Source organism: Emys orbicularis, chromosome 10 (genome assembly GCF_028017835.1).
Source record: "Emys orbicularis isolate rEmyOrb1 chromosome 10, rEmyOrb1.hap1, whole genome shotgun sequence".
Taxonomy (NCBI): domain Eukaryota; kingdom Metazoa; phylum Chordata; order Testudines; family Emydidae; genus Emys; species Emys orbicularis.
The window spans coordinates 4275889-4291366 of record NC_088692.1 but is presented as its reverse complement, the minus strand read 5'-3'; the positions used below and the strand labels follow the sequence as shown (position 1 = coordinate 4291366).

At 45.0% G+C, this 15478-nt stretch overlaps 1 protein-coding gene across 1 annotated transcript in view; it reads right to left on the bottom strand.

Annotated features, from left to right (window-relative positions):
- The window catches only part of HS3ST6 (heparan sulfate-glucosamine 3-sulfotransferase 6), a 109142-nt gene extending 94787 nt beyond the window's left edge, over window positions 1-14355 (bottom strand). Inside the window, exon 1 of the mRNA XM_065412589.1 lies at window positions 14000-14355. Within this exon, the coding sequence (XP_065268661.1) occupies window positions 14000-14355 (356 nt within the window). The remainder of the gene's footprint in view (window positions 1-13999) is intronic.
- Between the last annotated feature and the right edge of the window lie 1123 nt (window positions 14356-15478).

Below are 15478 nucleotides of genomic sequence, written 5' to 3'. Positions count from 1 at the left end.
GCCACTCTCGTTGCGCAGGCGGCGGCGATGGACAGCATTTTATTGGCAGCCTATTCAGTCCCTTGCCAATGGCTCCATCCCAAACCCCAAGCATCAATTGACAAGTGTAAGTAATGAGGGACTGTGTACGGACACGCTGGAGAGCTCCTAGTCGAGCACCTGATCAATGATACTTATTGAGCCTTCTTCATATTCCTTTAACAGCCCACTCTGTGCACCCGGTAATTGGAGGGCTGCTTTCACTTCCATCATTATTGACAATTCCTCCATCGGGTGTTGACACACAACTTGTCACTAGGAATTACAGTGCGACTTCAAGGCACAGGGCAAGATTAGCAACAACATGGCATTTAGGTGTTCAAAAAAACCAGCACATTTGTTGGGGTGCGATCAGCCATTTGAAAAGTGCACATTTATACATCTGGACAGAAGGACAACAGGCTGACTTCAGCACCCCTACAATCTCCCCAGCAGATGCACTTAAAGAGAGATGCATGATGTATGTTAGATAAGACGGCATGTTGCTAAAAGACTGAAGGAAAACAAAATGAACCTACCAGTTGCCATAAGTAATATTGCCTCAAGGAAGTTAAAAACTACATCACGGTACACATGGCTTGTGTCACCTTATAGCCAGGACAGAATCTGTTTAGAGCCAGGTAACCCCGCCAACCAGGGGAGAGGGCATAGGGGAGGAGGTAGGGTGACCAGACAGCAAATGTGAAAAATCGGGATGGGGGTGGGGGGGTAAAAGGAGCCTATATAAGAAAAAGACCCAAAAATCGGGACTGTCCCTATAAAATCAGGACATCTGGTAACCCTAGGAGGAGGGGAAAGGTAGAGTAGTCACAAATCTAAAGCTGTAAACTCTCTATTGGCGCAGCACTGCCCCGTGGTTAAAATAGAGCTCGGAAAACAAGAATCTTGGTTTGCTAGTCCCAGGTCCGCCACTGACTCTGCATGTGACCTTGGGCAAGTCACTTTAGCTTCTTTGTGCTTCTATTTACCTCTGTCTGTGAAAGGGGAGAATATTTACCCACCTCACAGGGGGACTGCCGGACAGAGTTAATGTTTGTGGAGTGTTCTGAGATAAGGGTCACCTCTGGTGCAAGGGGCCAGAGAAGGCTGAATGTTAAAGTCACGCAGGGGTCAATTCTGCCCTCAGCCCACGGCTCAAGTGAGCAGGTTGTGTGATGGTGAAATCCACAAGGGCCAGAAGGAATCCAGGGTGGGGAATGGCCAGTGGATCAACCATCCCAGCCCCAGTGCTATCCCAGCTGAGCTCCATCGTTCGGAATACTGGGGTTTAGGGAGCTCTCACAGCTCAGCCGCACGTGCAGAGTTCGGACACTATGGATGGGCTCCCAGAATGCTGCCTACCCCCACGCAGCAGCAGCAGGCTTGCTGCATCCAGGTCCCTACCCAGAACCTGGGGAGAGAAGGAAAGATGATTTGGCCTCCGGGGACCATATCTGTCAGATTTCTTGTGCCTTCCCATCAATCACCAGAGACTCCTTTTTGCACAAAATGGTAGACATCCAAAACACCTGCTAATTCACCAGCTGAACTACCAAATGAGTACAAATGGTGGCAGGTTAGGAGATTGCTAATTCTTCATTATAGCTGCAAATACACCTGCTGCATATGCATGCAAGAACGCGAACGCACACACGTGGCGTATTTATGAGTCTAAGTAGTAAATCAATACCAGAATGGTCAGTACTTCCAACAGCAAGGACGCTTAACAAGGTCACATTCTTATTCTCTCCAGACTAATGAGTGAAGATTACTAATAAGACCCCAGTGACAAGTGACTACATTAATGTAATTCTCTCCTGCTTGTAATCAGTGTTCTGTGTTAAAATTCACATCTATTTTTGAGGCATGAAATCACTTGTCTCTCCCTCCCTCTTCCCCCCCACCCCCCAGCTCCTTTAGATCAGCTGTTTCAAATAAAGAATTTTACACTTATGATGACCTATTGGTGCCGGGATTTCTTCACTTTGGAACAGCTTCAATACTACAGCTTGATAAAGAGAGGCAAATATTTGCAGTGAATATTTAATCAAATTTGACAGTGTGTTTTGATTATAAGATGTTTGCGGCCCTTTCACCTTCGCTGTCCACGAGCATTTGTGTATTGAGGCTTTCCTAGCCCAGCTACTCACAAAAGGCAAACGTTCAATGAGAATATTTGCAGGAAGCAAATTTTGTATATTTGATTATACTATTCAAAATGCAAAATTCGGGCCGTCTTGATTAGTTATATCAGTCACATGGTATTGTGCCTTGTTCCCTGATTGGACGATTTAGCTAAACAACACACACCACACAAATGGAAGATTACACGGCAGGGCTAGTCTTCCTGTGCAGTGTTTGTACAGCAACCAACACAGTGGGGTCCTGGTCCATAGCACGGGGTTCCTGGGTGTGACGGTAACACAAATCATAAATAATAACTATTTAATTGATAGCCACGATGTGCAATTTACTATTTGAAATTTGCGGCCTGAAATTCCATTCCACACACCCCTTTAAAGGCCACACTTAAGCCTTCAAAATAAGTTAGTCAGACACACGGCAGCAGTTAGTTGCTGAAGTTACAGAGCAAACTGTACGCTGAATTGTATTAGTCCCCATTTGCATTTCGGACAATCTGCAGACCAAGAACTAGTCACCAAAGGGAGTTGTGAATAATTCTGAATTGCTGACACCTTTCAGATGTATGTGTTCATACACAATTTATTACCGGGGGAAAAAACAAGCCACAATTTGTCAAACCACATTATTTGCTGTGAATTATTCACCCAAAATGAGGGTTTGCAACTTTTGAGTAATGGGTGAGCACATTGTACCTTGAAACATGGACACTTTGGGGACCACAGAGTCATAGAGTGGGTGGCGGCTAAAGTGAAACGAATGGGGAAATCGCAGCTCTTGAATGCTACACTGCTTGCGGGACCCTAACACAGGGGTTCTGGCCCACAGACCCCTCTGAGCCCAGTCTGCAAGGCTCATGCAGTCAGAGCCACAGACTGGTGGGGCACTGCACGTTGAGCCCGCAATAGATATGAGTCCCGAAGTTGAGGAAAGCTGCAATCTATTTCCTGAAACTACTGTGCACCCCTCGGTGCCAATGCGACACCCCCTGCCACAAGCGGAACAAAGTTTGGGCACCGCTATTGTAAAACCCTCTGTTGGGCATGAGCTTGATGTAACTGTTACATGCAGCAAAAATAGGTCATGATCCAGCAAACCCCTACTCATGAGAGAATCGCAAGGTGTCCCACTGAAGCCAATGCAATTGTTCGTGGTAGTAAGGCCTGTGCCTGGTGGTAAATATTTCCTGGAGCATGTCCATAGATCTTTTAGAAAATAAAGGCTCACTTGAAAATAAGATCACAGCATTAAAACCTGACCTAGGAACCTGAGACAAGAGGCTAGATTCTCACCACTGACTTCACTGGAGTTACTCCAGATTTACACCCTAATACAGAGCAGGATTTGGTCCATAATCTCTGCAAGTTTTGAAGCTTTCAAAATTAAAACCCTAAACCTGTTTGACGGCTGCCTCCCCTGGGCCCTTCTTCCTCTCATTCCCATCTCACCTCCTTCTCCCACAAGTCAAATATCTAACAAAGGAAGTGAATTCTAAAGAGATTTTGACATTCACCATCTATAGTTCCCTTTTATCCCTAGCCTGATGTTGGATTAATGCACGTCACACCATTTCAAAACAGCGACCACGAATGAAGCTGCAAAAGTTAGGGAGGGAATTGCAGGAAGGAAAGTTAAAGAATCAAAGTAGCTTTGGAACCTTAAGCAAGTTGGGGGCATTTCGTAAAAATCCCTTCCCTTGTGTAACCCCCGTTTTTGGTTTCATTTTAGGAGACGGGGAATGGAGACTGTGAAGGGAAAAAGAGGAAGGAGGGATTGGGATTTGATACTGTTGCTTTGTGTGGTACATAGAGACTGACTGCAAAAAGGCAGAGAAACTCAGCAGAAATATTCAGATGCAATCAGAAAGGTCTGTTTTTCAGTATGTATTATAATAAAAGAACAACAATAATCCCTAGCTCTTCTATAGTGCTTTTTATCAGTAGATCTCAAAGTGCTTTAACAAAAGAGGGCAGTATCATTATCCCCATTTTACAAATGGGGAAACTGAGGCACGGAGCTGTGAAGTGACTTGCCCAAGGTCACCCAGCAGGCCAGTGGCAGAGCCAGGAATAAAACCTAGGTCTCCCAAGCCCCTCTCTTGAGGACAAGTGGTGCTCCACACTGCTTAATGTTAAGCATGTGAGTAAATTCCCCTTGACTTCATGGGGATCTAATCATATTCTTAAGGTTAAGCACATGCATAAGTGCTTTGCTGGAATCGGGGCCAGAATGATCAGTACCTTGTAGGGTCAGTGAGCAACTGACGTGAAAAGGGGAAACTCTCCTGCTTGGGGCTCAGCATGACCCTTAGACCCCAGGCATGAAACCCAAACTCCCTTCTCCCCACTGCCTCCCAAGCTGTCAGCTTATAGCCTTTCCCCTGAGCACCCGTGCAAGGGGGTGGGGTAGCTGATCTGAAGTTAACCCCTTGACTCGTTAAAGTATTTGCCATCAGAGACAACTCTTATGCGGCAGCTTCTGCTTTGGGCAGGCCACCATTTTGCAGAAGGGGGGGGGTGTGGGGGGGAGAATCAGTCCGTTGCTGATGAGCTTTGTAAGCAGACGGATTTTTAAAGCTCTTTGAAAAGCCATTTAGAGCTAAATCCGGGTATTAAACCAGGCCTTTCATTAGCCAAGTTTTCAATCCCCACCCAAGCTTAATACAGTGAAGAGTTTTTGAAAGGGTCAGGAGTAAGCTTTTAAGCATGTTCTCCAATTAACTTTTGTGCTTCCCTCCACAACTTCCTCTGAGCAGCCCACTTCCTTCTCCGAGTGACTATAATTACTATTTTAAAAATCTTTGAACAGGCTTAAGTAACAGATTCCATTTGCATTTATGCAGCATCTCAATCCATTAGCCTTTTCCACTTTCCTGTCATTATTTACTTGTAGAAGCTGTCTAGAGAGGAAAAAACCATGGTATTTTCAAAAATAAATAGGGTTGCCGCTAAGAAAGGCATTATTGTCTTTCAGGACAATCGCAATTACTTCATGTTATCAGATACAATGTGCATGATCATACAGTGGATATATCAATTTAAAATCATCAAGACAAGAAGAATACTTTGCAATGTACCATCCCGGTTTACAGCAGCAATGCTGCATTGTATCTATCCATGTTACAATTAAGAAGCTGGATTTTCAGAACAGCTGAGTACCCCAAATCCCTGTTGAAGTTCAACGGGAGCTGCAGGTGCTCAGAACTTCTGATAATCAGCCCCAACTTTTCCTTTAATACTATTTTTAAAGAGTCCTTTTTCTAAAGGTAGTGTTTGCAATTCAGACAATGCAGCACTGCATGAAATCATGAAAATTAGAAAGAGAAAATGACTAGAAACAAAAGTGAAACTGACTAGTTTATTTTCATTGTCCACATAGAGAAGTGCAGCAAGTAAACAAACAGCATAAAGTGAAAAGAGTAAATTGGAATTTTTTTTAAGTTCTTTCAGTTTTATTAATCTAGGAAGTTATCTGTAACATAGGTAAGATTTTAATAAGTATATTAACTGTAACATTGATTTGATTGTCATAGCAGAAAAATCATGACAGGCCACAAAATGCAAAATTCACAGATGCATAGAAAATATGAACAAATGTCACAGAGGCACATTGTTTGGTGTTGAATGTAATTTATTTAAAACTGTTCTATAATAATGAAACTAACAGCAGTGCTGCAACTTTTGCTATTTTTTTTTTTTTAGTAGAGTTTCACAATGTTTGAGGTTCTTCTTAAAACTTCAGACCCTGAAGTCATGTGAACACACAAGAATCTGAGTTTTTGTATAAAAACAATAAGTTTTAATCCTTGTGGTTGCAGAGATAAGCTTGAAAACCTGAATTCCAAAGGTTCAAAAGCCAGAAAGCAAATATAAAAAGAATTCCAAGTGTATTATTTGTTAAATCTCATGATTTTTAAGACAATCACGTGATTTCTTGGGGCCTGGCTCATGGTTTTTGAATGCTTAGGGTTGGCAATACTGTTTTAAACCATGTAAAAACCCATGTCACTCCCCAAGGCTTCACTACATTGCAAATTTGTTTTTAAAAAATTAATTAAAAGTCTTGCGCAGCTGATTACAAAGAACATAACTTGTTACATCCTAGGAGTCAGAGCTTTTATCAGGAAGACCATAGCTAATAGCAACATGCAGCCTTAATCAGTTTTAACCTGATGGTGTCCATTTAACAACACAGAGAATAAATGGGCCTCATTCCTTTCCAGTTGCACCAGTTTAAGGGTTTGATCTAAAGTCTGTTGAAGTGAGTGAAGAGAATTTCATTGACTTCTATGGGGTTTGGACTGGGGCCAAAACCAGAAGTCACCCCATTAAAGTCAACAGCATCACACTTGTGTGAAATTGATGTACGTGAGATCAGAATGAGGCTCTTTGCCTCAGAGCTGATTATGCTTTCGTTGCAAAGAGTTTTCTAAACAGCAACAGCATAGCCCGTCTGGGTCATCCTGAATAATGCCTGCCCTGTGATCATCTTAAACATTTTCAAATGTTTCTTCCCCATCCTAGCAGCAATAAAAGCTATTTTTAATCCCATTTGAAAGCAGTTTGCAAAATGCCAAAATCTGCATGTACTGCATCCCAACGGATTGCTTCATAACTACTGTCTAGACCAAATATTGTGAAGCAGCAAAACATGGGCATAGCACCCAGAGAGGGCCCGATCCTGCAAACACTTATCCATGTGAGGATCATTTGACTTGGTGTCTGCAGAGCTCAGGGCTAAATAGTATGTAACTAACAGCATGCTAAGAACACAAAAGGGTTGCTATTCAGGTGAGTTAATTTCACTATTTCAGCTGAAAGAAAGTTACATTGTTATTCTACAGACCCAGAGAAGAAATATTAAGCTTTGCACCTTAAATTAACAAGGGGCTAGCCTGATGCTTTTCTGTCTTTTTGTTTGTGTTTTATATTTATATTTATTTATTTTTTGGATTGTCGTGACCTGATGTGAGGGGTTTGGAGGTGGGGAAGATAGTCGCTACTTCTGACATTTTAAAAAACGAGATGATAAAATGATAAATAAGAAGTGTGCTCCAGAACTCAATTTGTAGGAAGACACTGTGAAAGGAAGGCTGCTCTCAAACTCTGAGGATTTGGAAGTTAGTTCATTAGGAAAGCAGATTAGCCTTTGTCAACGAATAAAACCAAGCTCCTTGGATGTTTTGTCAGCTGATTCCATGTTTATTTTGTACCATTTCTTTGTCTCTCCCTACCTATATATTACTTAAATGCTTCTATGAAAAGCTTTCCTCAAGCAAGGATGTGAGTTTCATGCCAAAATACATCTTGGCGATCACTAGGAAGCGAAAATGTCCATTTATTTAACGGATCCTGCTATAGGATGTCTTGATCTGGCTTCACAAATCACAACACACACAAAAACCCTTGAGGCATCCACTTAACTCTGCTTTTCAAGTGCCAATAACATTCTCAGCTAATGTCAAAAGAGCAACACTGGAATCAGAGTGTGTTTTCCACGCTGCGCAAAGACTTAAGGACAACAAGGTTTACAGATAAGAAAGCCTGCCCCAAGAAACCCTGTCTCCCAGCTCCCGTATAAGATTGTCACTTGCCTCCAATAGTGAGACAGAAGAAATGCTTGCAGATGGCAAGGTTTAACTGTCTCTAGTGCCATTCTATACACACATACGCACACACAGGTGTGTGCATGAACAATATTAATAATTAGCTCCTCCTTTTGGCCTTTGTGTACTGTTCTTGAACAAGGGGGAAATTAAGAAATACAAAGTTTGGGGGGAGAGGCTCAAAGAAATTCAGCGGGTTGAAATTGTTTTATTAAATTGATGGAGGCCTAAGGGCACAACTACTATGCATCATAACCTCTCTGCATTATAGCACGGTCCACAGATCAAGCATTGATATTCATACACAAGAGCCTGCCAGCTGTTACCATTGCATACACGCAGCCATGAGTGTGTGGCTTTGTTATTTATGCCCCCCAAAAATTAATGAAGTATTCATTTGTTTTAAGTTCCTATAAAAATCTGATGTGGGCCAACATCCGCACTGTGATATTTTGTGGTGCAAGAGGCTAATCTTTCAGCAGCTGCATTTTCAGTGTTTGTCAGAGGCAACAAAGATGTGATCAGTTATCTAGTGCTTCGGCGCAGCACCGCACTTATCCTGCATCTATAAAACTGTGTTCCTTTAGGTAGCAAAATACAGGCTGCGGGACGAAGAGGATCATAAATAAGATGAGGAAGTAGAAAATGCACTTCTAGTTATTCAGTTGACAATGAATTGGCTAGTCTGCGCTCTTGCATTCTGCAGTGCTTCGGTGCAGGGAAGCTGCTCTTTGCATCAGCTGATTTTAAAAACCTTAACTACCCAGAACTCCCTGCTATCTAACATAATGTCTCTAAAGATCTAGTCATTCCATTGAAAGTTCCCTCAGTTACCCCAAACCCCCATATTCCAAACTTTTCCATATTCTCCCCATGACACTAGAATCGTTGAGGCCGTGCTGTGAAGCAAGGAACTGGGAGATTTTAGAGAATCCATTTAAGTTATCGCTGCGATGAGGACAAATTAAGCTCTAACAATCGGAAAGAAAAATCTCAGCACTAGTAACAAAAACAAACAAACAAAAAATCAAATGCAACATTTTAAATAGATTTTCTCCCCAAACAATCCCCAGTTATACAATCAGAGATGAGCCATTTCTGCTGTATGTTAAATCAGCCACAGCCTTTTAAAACTAGAAACTCTCCACATAAAAGTTTAACTGAATTGAAATATTCTGCAGTTATTTCTATCCAGCCCCTTTCAATGCAGGTTGTGGCTCTGATTCTGATCTCATTTACATGGCAAATACAGAGTAACTGCATTGGGCCAGATATTCTGCTGGTGTAAATAGACACAGCTCCAGTGAAAAGAAGGATTTATGTCAATTTATTGCAGTAGCTGAGGATCTGGCCCTTTACTTCAGTAGAGTTAGTGGATATATGCACCAATCCAAATGAGTGCAGAATTGCCCCCATGTCTTCATGGTTTGTTAGCATCTCTAAAAATATTCCTGCTAGAATTCTAAAAATCACTTGTCAACTTACGTCTTCATGCAATTTGATGTATTTACATTTTCCCTTTTCTTTTTTCCATAAAGCAGAGAAATAACTACACAGAGAGACAATAAAGTGCTAATATTTAAATAAAAAAAATTCTCCTTTGAAAGACAGTGCACTTTTACCCCAGTAGCCAAACTAACTACAAACATCAGCTTTGCTTTCCATTTAGGTTTAGTTTACACAGTGTTAAGTGCAGCAAAAAAAAAAAAAAAAAGTGGTTTTGCTTTAGGATAAAAATTCACTTCATGCTTGGATTGTCCATTAGGTTATTTATGTTATAATCCAGAAAGGAAAGCTGTTTATCCTCATATTATGAGTTAAACCTATAGTAACCAGAAAACCGTCACATTAGATATTTGGTTGGTTTATGCTGAAGGCTTTCGAGTCATTAACAAAGACCCCCACCCCACCCTACCCTTTTCAAAAAGGGAGAGCAGATAAATTGAATTTAAATACACAGTGAAAGACTAACCTAGAATGAATGTTTGTAATCAATTAACTAAACAATGCTTTAAGTGAGTAATATAATATAAACTACTCCATAACTTCAACTAAATACTGCTCATTTCAGTACAGCAATTGTTCCAAGCACGAGAGACTGAACTGTGATTATGAAGAAGGGGAATCTGGGGTTGTCCATATTCTAGAGGAATTTTTTTTTTAATTTACTTAAGACAAGCAACAACTCTACAGGTGCCCCAGGGCCCAATGTCTTGGCATTAAAAGCTTTGGTGTAATTTTAGTTTCTTGGCTCATTCAAATATTTAAAAAATGTTTACACCACTTTGAGATAGTCCTAGGAAAAGTTTTAACTTTCATCCACCTTTTCTTTTCACACAGGCACACCTCAACTTTAGCTCAGTCTGACGTTAAATGAAGAAATAACACTGAAAACACATTTTTATACGAAAATAAAACTGGAAGAGCAAAGAGTAATAGACGAAATATTCTTATGCGTAGTGTTTTGAATGCAGACTTGCTCTACTCTGAATCACAGTGAAGTCTCTTTAAAGATTCTTCTTTACCAGAGAGAAAATGGTCACATCTTTATAGAATATTGCACTCATTTCTGTGATTCAGTTAATGATATAAAAATGTTCTCTACTTGTATTTCCACTGACTCCACAATGCTCAGAACCATTTTAAAACATTTCATTGGTATCACCTAAACTCCCTGCAAACATTTATATCCCTCAAAATTCACAACTAATGTGGTACTAAGCATAATATTTATTCATTTTATACCTCTGCGGTATACGCTGCAACTTTTTCTTAGCTCCACTACTAGCAACATAAGAATATTCTAACTTCTATGCTGGGTTTAATAATGTGTATAATTGTCATAAAAATGTTTTTCTGGCTGGTTAGGTCCATCTATTAGTTTTCAACAAAAACGAGAGACTACTGATTATTGTCAACCCCATAGGAATATATGGAACTTAGAAATGAAATCATAAATCATTGTAACATTAATACAATCATAAAAATAACTTTGCTGCTGACTGTACTTGAAGGTGCACTAAGTCAACAATGTTACAATCCAGATGTGGTATTACAGAGCTGCAAATGTGAGGCTAACGTTACCTCACTTTCCATGTAAAGCCCTGATTTTCAAGGGTTTGTGTTTCAGGGAGAATTATTACCTTAAACCTTCCCCGCAACGGAAAGAAATGTGAAGAAAGATGACGTAATTGAAAAGAAAAAAATCTTTTTTGTTTTGGTTTAAAAGAGAAAACAATAGCTGAACAGACAGACCGACAGAAAGACAGACGGGGCTCCCCATTTTATTACTTTCAGATGTTTGAATAAAACAGTGACACTTTATCAATCTGCACATGTTGGCTTTCTTCAAACTAACAGGCTAGATTCATTCACTGACTTCAGGGGACTTACATCATGAGTGAATTTGGCCCAGACACTTTCAGTTGGCCAAGACATGGAAGTTTAATAGACACCACATGCACAGTAGCTGCTCTTCCAAATGTTTTATCGCCCGAAGAGTTCAACTCCATTGAAACCCTTGAAACTAAACAACTCCCTTGAATCAATACGGTTCTGCCCTTTGACACAACGGGCCGACCGTAACGTATCAAGGAATTCAGACAATAGATTTTTTCCCCGCTTCTCTCCACTGTGACAATATTTCCAACCCACTGTAAATAAGTGATTCCTTTGATAGATTCAACCGTGTCATGCAATGCTAATGGTTACTCCGTCTTTTTTAAACTCCCTAAATGACACACTGTAAAAGGAAATGGGAAAAAATTGCAGGTGTATCAAGGATAAAATATTAAGGGTTAAAACCATAAATCCCAGGTAATTCAGAAGCCAAGTCTCCAACTTTATCCTAGATTCAGCAGTCTTTCCTTAGACTATGCCATCTGTCCCAGAACCAACTAAGCCTGCCACATATAGGTACAGTGTGGTGCGTTAAGAACAGAGGGCCTGATTTTCACAGTTACCAAGTGCTCACAACTCCAGCTGAAAGTAGTGAGAACGGCTGGTGATCAGTTCCTCTGAAAAATAGAACCAGGGCTTCCTTTCATGTATGATTCACTGGGTTAATGCTGACATTAACCAACAAACTTGCAACGGTCTGTTCCCATCAACGCCTGCAATTTAATTTTTGTTTTTAGTAAGAACACTGATTTGTTGATCACTGGCCTCCGAATCCCTGAAATAACATTCAGACTCAGGAAACAAGAAGTCATCGGATTTGCAACACAAAGACAGGTTTTGTTCTGATAAACATTTTTGCGGAGAAAGCCAGCCTTGCAACTAGCAGGCATGAAAGGTCATTTTAAATATTGTTTAGTACCGGAACTTCTGTCAACCTCCCTTTTAAAAAAAAAAAAAAAAGGTTGTTTTTAAGTGTTAAGAATAAAAAAAATTAGACTGATTATTATTAATTATTTAAACAGAGAGCACCCAGCATGTCCTAAGAGCTTTCCAAGCACAGAGGACAGCACCGTCTGCGCCTTAAAGTCTGATCACTGTGAACCTGTTGCTTTCACACTGGAGCAGAGACCAAGGCACTACCAGATACCCCACCATTGGCCTGACACAGGGTGGCATACTTTAAACCGTATGATGCTGCAGAGAAGTGGCTCACGATTTATTATGCACATGGGACATTCATTCCTGCTGTGCTATGAAAAAGCAGCATCCGCAGAGACCCAAAGAGGTGAATGATTTCCCAAGGAGGGAGAGATTGGGAACGGCTGGGCCCGCTTCTATAAAGGCCATACACAAAGTAAATAATCTGCCCCCACCCAACCGGTAAATTTACCAGTGGCATTTTAGTCACTCTGCTAATAAAGATTAAGCATGGGGTTCCCACATACACACTCCATGCCATGATTTTTTTTTTAAACTAACAGCCCATTCATGCCTTGAAAGATTATTATTGCCTTTTTCTAATGGGGGGGGGGGGAGAGAGAAAACCAATGCAACCCAGGTCATTTTTCTACACCATAACCCCTTCAAAAAGTGTGCATAAAATTTTTTTAAAGAGACAGTAATTAATTTTAGAGGGGCAACCTAGATTGAGTTGAATGGGAGCAGAGGGCAACCTGAATTGCATGGATTGGGGGGGGAGTTAGTCTGGATTGAATAGTTGGGAGCAAGGGCTAACCTGGATTATATTAAAGAGGAGTAACCTGGATTGAGTGGATGCAAGCAGGGGTGAACACAGATTATACTGGAGTAATCTGGATTAAGTGGGGAGAGCAGGAGTGAACCCAGATTACATTTAAGAAAAGTAACCTGCATTAAGTGGAGGGACCAGGGGCTAACCCAGATTACAATAGAGTAACCTGGATTGAGTGGGGTGGGCACAGGAGTGAACCTGAATTACAATAAAGAGGAGAGATCTGGATTGAGGGGGGCAGCAGGAGTGAATCCAGATTACATTGGCATGACCTGGACTGAGTGCAGAGAAAGGGGGTAACCCGGATTACAACAGAATAACCTGGATGGAGTTGGGTGGGAGCAGGAGTGAACCCGGATTAGTGATCTGGATTGAGTGCGGGGAAAGGGGGCTAACCTGGATTACAATAAAAAGGAGTCACCTGGATTGAGTGGGGGTGGGAGCAGGAGTGAACCCGCATTACACTGGAGTGACCCCGGTTGAGTGTGGGGAAATGGGGTAACTCGGGGTACATTATAGAGGAGTAACCTGGATGAAGTGGGGTGGGAGAAGGGGCGATCCCGGATTACGTTGGAGTGACCTGAGTTGGCTGGGGGAGCAGGAGTGAACCCGGATTACACTGAAGTAACCTAGATTGAGTGCAGGAAAAGGGGGCTAACCCGGTGTATATTACAGAGGCGTCACTTGGACAGAGTGGGGTGGGAGTAGGAGCGAAACCAGCCGGAACGCAGGAGTGAACCCGGGTTACCCGGGAGCGCCCCGGGCCGGGAGCGGGGGAGCGGGGCTGACCCGGGAGCGCCCCGGCCCGGCTGCGGGGGAAGGGGGCTGACCCGGGTTACACGAAGGAGGACTCCCCGGGACGGGGCGGGAGCGGGCTGACCCGGGTTACCCGGGAGCGCCCCGGGCTGGGTGCGGGGAAAGGGGTCTGACCCGGGTTACACGAAGGAGGACTCCCCGGGACGGAGCGGGAGCGGGCTGACCCGGGTTACCCGGGAGCGCCCCGGGCTGGGTGCGGGGAAAGGGGTCTGACCCGGGTTACACGAAGGAGGACTCCCCGGGACGGAGCGGGCTGACCCGGGTCTCACCTGTACCAGCGCAGCCCCTTCTCGTAGCCGCGGTCGAAGAAGTGGGGCTCGGCGCCCAGGGCGCGCACGGCGGGGTGCGCCCGCAGGAACTCCAGCAGCGCCCGGGTGCCGCCCTTCTTCACCCCCACGATGATGGCCTGCGGGAAGCGCCGGCTGCCCGGACCGGACCGGCCCCCGGCCGCCGCCTGCTCCTCGGGCCGGTCGGGGGCGGCGGGCGGCAGCGGCTCGCAGGAGCCCGTCAGGCAGTAGAAGAAGTAGGTGCCGAGCAGCAGCATGGGGAGGCCGAGGGAGGCGCGGGGCTGCGCCCGCAGCAGCCCGCCCAGCTGCCCCGCCAGCCCGCCGCGGCTACCTCCCATGGGGCGCCGCTGCCGGGGGCCGGCCAGCGCCGCCCGGCCGGCACATGCTCCCCGCGGCCGCCGCCGCCTCCCCGCGGGCCCGGGCGAGCCTGGCACAGCGGGGCCCCCCCGGCCGCTGCCCAGCCGCGGGAGGATGCAGCGCCCGGTCCCGGGGCCAGCGCTGGGCACCGGCGCAGCCACCTCTGAGCCGGCCCCCTTCGCCTTCCTCCTCCTCCGCCTCTGCCACCGTCCCGCTGGGGGGGCGGGTCCCCAGCTCCTGCCCGCGGGGCGCCCCGAGCCCCGCGGGCGGGCACCCCGCAAAGGCGCGCAGGCGGCGGGAGCTGCTGCTGCTGCTGCTCCGTCCCCTTTCGGAGTCCGCGGCCGGCCGGTCCCGGGCGGGGCAGGGGAGTCCCGCGGGTGCCTGACCTGGGCACAGGCGCCGGCGATGCGGGGCCGGAGAGTTGGCAAAGTCCCTCCCCTTTTGGAGACGGCGCAGGCAGCGGCGGGGCGAGAGGCAGGGGCCAGCCGGGCTCCTGAGGCGCTGCGGGATGCGCCTGCGAAGCGCCGGGCTGAAGGAGCGGAGTTTGACACCCACCCACCCCCAGCGCCACTCAGCCGGAGCAGGGGGCGGCCCCAGAGGCGGGAGTGCCGGGCCCCGGCTGCGGGATGCGCACGGTCCCGGCTGTGGCAGAGAGGCGCTAGACAGACCCTGGGAATGAACTCCTGGCTCTAGTGGGGTCCATGGGACGGGGCGGGGGGTGAGCCAGGATTTCACCCTCAGGCTCTGTCCGGACTAGGATGGGAAGGTGTTAGCTAGCACCCAGGGCACCGTTTTAAACCGGCGGAGTTACAGTTTAGGGGGGAGCCTAGGAGTTACCTTGAGCTAAGGTGACCAGACAGCAAGTGTGAAAAATCGGGACAGCGGGTGGGGGGTAATAGGAGCCTATATAAGAAAAAGACCAAAAAATCAGGCTTGTCCCTATAAAATCGAGACATCTGGTGACCCTACCTTGAGCAGTTTAGCACCTCTTACATCTACACCTGCCTTGTCCACACTACGATTTTGACACCTTAGCCAAGTTAAAAACACACCTTTTCTTTCCCATTGAAGACAGGCGAGGCACCAGACTCTAGGAGTGGGGGT